This window comes from Gekko japonicus, unplaced genomic scaffold (genome assembly GCF_001447785.1).
Source record: "Gekko japonicus isolate JY-2015 unplaced genomic scaffold, Gekko_japonicus_V1.1 scaffold463, whole genome shotgun sequence".
Lineage (NCBI taxonomy): Eukaryota > Metazoa > Chordata > Lepidosauria > Squamata > Gekkonidae > Gekko > Gekko japonicus.
In genome coordinates, this window is record NW_015160224.1 from 1028701 (window position 1) to 1033775 (window position 5075).

The 5075-nt window shown below is 51.3% G+C and overlaps 1 protein-coding gene across 4 annotated transcripts in view; it reads left to right on the forward strand.

Annotated features, from left to right (window-relative positions):
* FUBP3 (far upstream element (FUSE) binding protein 3) overlaps positions 1 to 5075 on the forward strand; it is a 98457-nt gene that overhangs the window by 85102 nt on the left and 8280 nt on the right. For all 4 annotated transcript variants that reach the window (XM_015411510.1, XM_015411519.1, XM_015411524.1 and 1 more), the window contains one exon: positions 2371 to 2447. In XM_015411510.1, the coding sequence (XP_015266996.1) occupies positions 2371 to 2447 (77 nt within the window). The remainder of the gene's footprint in view (positions 1 to 2370; positions 2448 to 5075) is intronic.

The following is a 5075-nucleotide window of genomic DNA, read 5'->3' on the forward strand; positions in this document are numbered from 1 at the left end:
GGGGGGGGGGGGGGGGGGGGGGGGGGGTGCCGGGCAGCCAGCTTCCCCACCTTGTTCAGTTAACAGAGGAGCCCGTGCCTACTTTGGGGAGGGGGGAGAGAAGGGATTAGACCTGCTTTTGGCACCAGTGCCTGGTCTCTTCCATCTTCCTGTACCACTACCTGATTTGGATAGTGTCACTTTGGGGGACAGAGGCTGCTTGACATGCAGAAGGTCCTGGGATCAATCAGATTTATTATGACCAACAGATCAGTCAGCAAAGAAGCACAGTTTACATATAAACACGTGTTCCACTGTTTCCACTGTGGAAACAGCTGGTAGGAATACAGACGCTGAGGGTGGGGAATATGTGCGTCTCTCCCTTCCAGTAGTGCTGAGGGCAGGCGGTTAGCGTGGGCTAGGGTGAAAGCTCTGTGGTATTTGGGGAGTTTGCCGGCTCAGAGTTTTAGCTGTGCTTCCCTGCCATCAGATAGAGATGTTCCTGAGCTCTATTGGCTCGGAGAACTGCATCCCGGATTCATTGTTTGAGTATTTAACTCCCAAGAACCCGAGATGGCATCTTGCTAAGGGGGAGAGAGGCAGAGCAGTTGTATTTTATTCTCCACCACATCCACCCAACCTGAGCAGTGGCTGTCCACAAGAACTAAGGGGGTTAATCCAGATGGGTTAAGATTTAGGTTGAGCCAAAAGCATACAGCTTGATACCAAATACAAGCTTCAAGTGACATCTGCCGCGATTCTGTTCTGAGAGTTGCATGTGGTGTGCAGCGAGAAACACCCAAATATACATGTGAGGAATTTAGATTGAACTGCTTCCAAGGGACGGAAGTCTCCATACAGATTTGCGAACCATACAGAAGATGGGGTGTCCCTTTGCCCCAGAAAACTTTAATTCCACAGGGGATACGTGAGTAGAAAAACCTCAGAATAGCTGGTGCCAGTCTTTGTGCACTCTTGGTAACCTGGTTCATTTGAGCCCTCCATGGACCTGTCAATTGAAACTCTGCCCCTAAATATTTGAAGATCTTCCCCTGTTCTGTGTTGTGTTCATCGATTTGCTTTCTATGTTCAACATATCTCCTGGTGAAGACTAGAATCTTGGTCTTTTGGAAATGTATTTTTAATAGTTCCCTTTCGTGGTATGCTCTTACACAGCCATTTTATCCTATCCAGGATAGGATAAAATGGATGTGTCGTCTGCATCTACTAGGGCGGGTATCGGTCTGCCTGCTAAATTTGGCGGGCAAAACTCTGGATTCAACAGAGCTAGCACCATTGAATTAATAAAAAAGTTAAATAGCACAGGGGCCAGAACCTCTTCCGTCATCCTGCACCATTATCTGATTTGGATGGTGTCACTTTGGGGAGCAGGGCCCAGGGCTGCTTGGTCTTGCAGAAGGTCGCAGGATCAATCCTGGCATCTCCAGTTAAAAACATCAGATAGGAGGTGATGTGATATGAAAGACCTCTGCTTAAGACCCTGAAGAGCCGCTGCCAGTCTGAGTAGACCAGGGACAGCCAAACTTGCTTTTAACATAAGAGCCACATGAAATAAATGTCGAGATGTTTGAGAGCCACAAGATGTGAACAAATATTACACACACATTTTTATTGGAAAATACACACATTTGCCTTTTATTAACATTAAATGAGAGACTGCCAAAAATAAAAACAAAAGGGGTTAAAAGCAGATATTGATCATTATATTTATTTGTCGAATGATATTTATTTGTCAGAGAGAGAGAGTGCAAATAGATGGGGGAGGGAGAGAAAGAAAGATGAAAAGAAAGAATTTAAAGTTAAAGTTGCTTTCTTTCTCTGTCCCCCCCCCCAGCCAACGCAGGGAGGGGAACACAGATCGGGGAGGCATGCCTCCCCTCCCCTTCTCCAGCCACCCTGCCAGGAGCCACACAATTTATACAAAAGAGCCACATGCGGTTCCCGAGCCACAGTTTGGCCACCCCTGGAGTAGACAGCCCTGACCTCGATGGAGTCCCAGGGGTCTGATTCAGTATTAAGGCAGCTTCATGTATGAGCCTCATAAGTCAGGTGGCTAAATTAGTAAGTGAGGCTACATTAGTAAGCGAGCCCATCTGCGTATGAAGGAGGCTGCCCAGGTAGGGCTTGGCATTCCAGACATAAATGCGTTCCTGCCCAGCAGACTTTCTTGGGGTGGGGGACCAACATCCCACCGATCCAGCTTTTGCTCAGAATGGGTCCAAACGTGGTGCTCGCATGACACACTGGCGTCAAGGTTACCATCTTGCATCTCGGTGAGCGCTCGTGATCTGTCACTGTGCAGCCCAGCTGTGCATTCAGCCTGGGTGAGTCTGTCCCGCTTCGCCGACCCTCTTGCTTTGTCCTCCACAGTGGTCCTCAGGCGTTCATGACGCAGAGTTGGGGCGGCACTTACCAGCCGTGGCAGCAGCCCGGACAGCAGGTTCCAAGTAAGTGTCTCGGGATTACAGGACGGGGGGGGAGGCAGTGGGCTGTGGAGTAGCGACCGAATTGGGACGCGGTGAAGCAGAAGTCCTTTGTTCCCTGCAGCACGTGGAATCTATTGCTGCAGGATGCCGTGGTGGCTGCCCCAAGACAAACGGGACAGCCAGCTAGTCAGAGTGTGATTGGACAGATAAATGGAGGTTGGGCCCATCGGTGGCTAGCTGCATGGGAAACTCTGTGTTCAGATGCAGCCTACCTCCGCAGCAGATGCTGGGGAGAGCTGTCGTAATCTTTGTGGCCGCCTTGCAAGATTCCACTAACATTTGACCACTGAGTGTTAAAGAGTGCCGGAATTCAAGACTTTGTCTTCAGATTGCAGATTTGGGGAGTAGACGGTTGGGTTTCGGGACACCCCCTTGTCCCTGTAAAACTCCCTACATTTTTGTGTCTGTGCGCTCCAAGATTCCCAGTGTCCTGTTTTCACTACGTGGTGCGAGTATTATCAGACAGGATAACCTCGCCTGAAGTGGTATAGCCCTGTGGCATGGCCCGCATGCTGCCAAATGCGTGAGAGTCTGGTCTGATTCAGATGCTGAGAGCTGGAGGTAGGGGAAGGGGCGTAGCTGAACGGCTGCAGGGGTGCCTCTGATGCGGAGGGCAGGAGAGGGGCTCCCTTCTTCCTGGGGCTACTGATATACATGGGCTCGGTCTTGAGAAGGGGACGTGTGAGCCACCACCACGTGGCTGCCTTGGAGACAGGAAGGAAATAAGGCCGCACTGAGAGGTAGGGGGGTAAAGAGGCACAAGGTGCAAGGGAGAGCAGTTTATTTGGCTTTCTAGATCCCAGCATGTTTTGTGTTAAGCTCCGTCAGGGGATCTAATAAAACAAAAGTTAAAATAGATGCAATTACGTCAATATATGTAAACACCAGTATTATATCATTTAAGACGTATAAGTTAATTTTAAAAAATTAAGATTTATTTTTTTTAAAAATGAATTTGGGAACCATGCGGAGCATGGCGTAGGGAACCCAACATATTCTCTGTTGTGCTACAAATAACGTCTGAGCGGTTTATTGCCTGAAGCCTTTTTATATAAACTGAAAAAGATGCATTCAGGGTGGCCATTAACACAAGGGCCCTCTCAGACCAGGCTGGCAGTGTGGCATCCCTCAAGCAGAAGCTTCTCTGGCTCCTGCCTTGAAACAGACGGGTCAGTTGGGTAGAGCTCAGGATGGTTTGTAGCCAGGTGCGGTGGAGGAAATCCAAGTTCCCATTTAACCCTCCAAGGTTGGGCCGTGGCCTCTCTGTGGTGCAAACAGAGCGCAAGATGCTGGCTCCGGGGGTAATGGCTGCCCTTGCGTGGTGGTGCTCCATGGGCCATCTCAGTGACTCTTGGGCCCTGCTGGGAAGGAGGCCCCTATAGTGGCCAGACTGGAGCTGAAGCCCGAGGAGCGCTCTGGAGTGGGCAAGCGGGCACCCAGAGCTCCTCGGTATGCCGCTTCTCTGCTTCTCCTTGCTCCTCAAGACACAGTTCAGGTGTCAACGTGTAAAAGCCTTTCCTGGCATCTTTCTTCCCTGTCGCCGCTGCTTGTGTGCTGCCTTCTGCTTGCAGAGGCCCCTCTGCTCCCCTGCCCTCTAACCGCCCGGTGAGGCTTCAGGCAAGCGCCAAGGGCCACCGGGCTTCCGGCCCTTCTCTCCCTTCCTTCTGCTGCTGGCTTCTTCCGCTTACCTGCGGGGGTGGGGAGAGGAGCAGGTCTTCTTGTCTGCGCAAGTGTGGAAGTTGGGAGCCCTGCCCACAAGAGCCGAGGTCACACGGGTCTCCCACTTCCGTAGGTGCCCCTTGCTACGCTGCTGTTGTAGCAAGTCTCGGCCGTTTGCCGGATGGGCAGGCTGCCCCCACTGACGTGTGTACCACGAGGCAAATCCAAAATGGAGATTAGATTGGAAGGCGGTGCTTCTTTAAAAAGAACACCAGGGCGAATTCCAGCGGAGCGGTACATCTATTGATGGCTGTTAACCGTGATTGCAAAGTAGAACTTAGATTTAAAAGGAATTAGATTTAAAAAAAACACCAGGGCGAATTCCTGATGGCTGTTAACCGTGATTGCAAAGTAGAACTTCCATGCACAGGGGCAGTATATCTCTGGGTAACAGGGAGGGGGGAGGCCTTCATCTCCTGCTCGTGGCATTTCAGCAGACACCTGGCTGTGCACTGTTGGGCAGACCCGACAGGGCTGCGAGAGACGGCTGTGCTCCAGCACAGCGGTCCTTCCAAGCTTTCCAGACCTGGAACAACCCCCCCCCCCCCGAGTTGTGGGCAGAGGCCCTGTGACATCAGAGTCATGTGACAGAAAAGGAGGCGAAGTCACGACTGGGGTCTGCCATTCAAAAAGCGCCATTTCAATTCCATACCTGAAAGTTGGGAAGGGCACAGCTATAGTTCCGATTAAACATCGAGAATATCGTTACCCTTCCAGAAAATCACGTATGGGGAAATTTCCATTTTTATAAGCATCAGTGTAGTGAACATGGTCGCCGTGCCCTTTCTGCTGGGCCTGTCCTCCTGCGGGCAAGGAGAGGCAGGGGGTGCACATCCTTGCTCTCTGGGTCACCCAGAGCGCCGCCCCCCC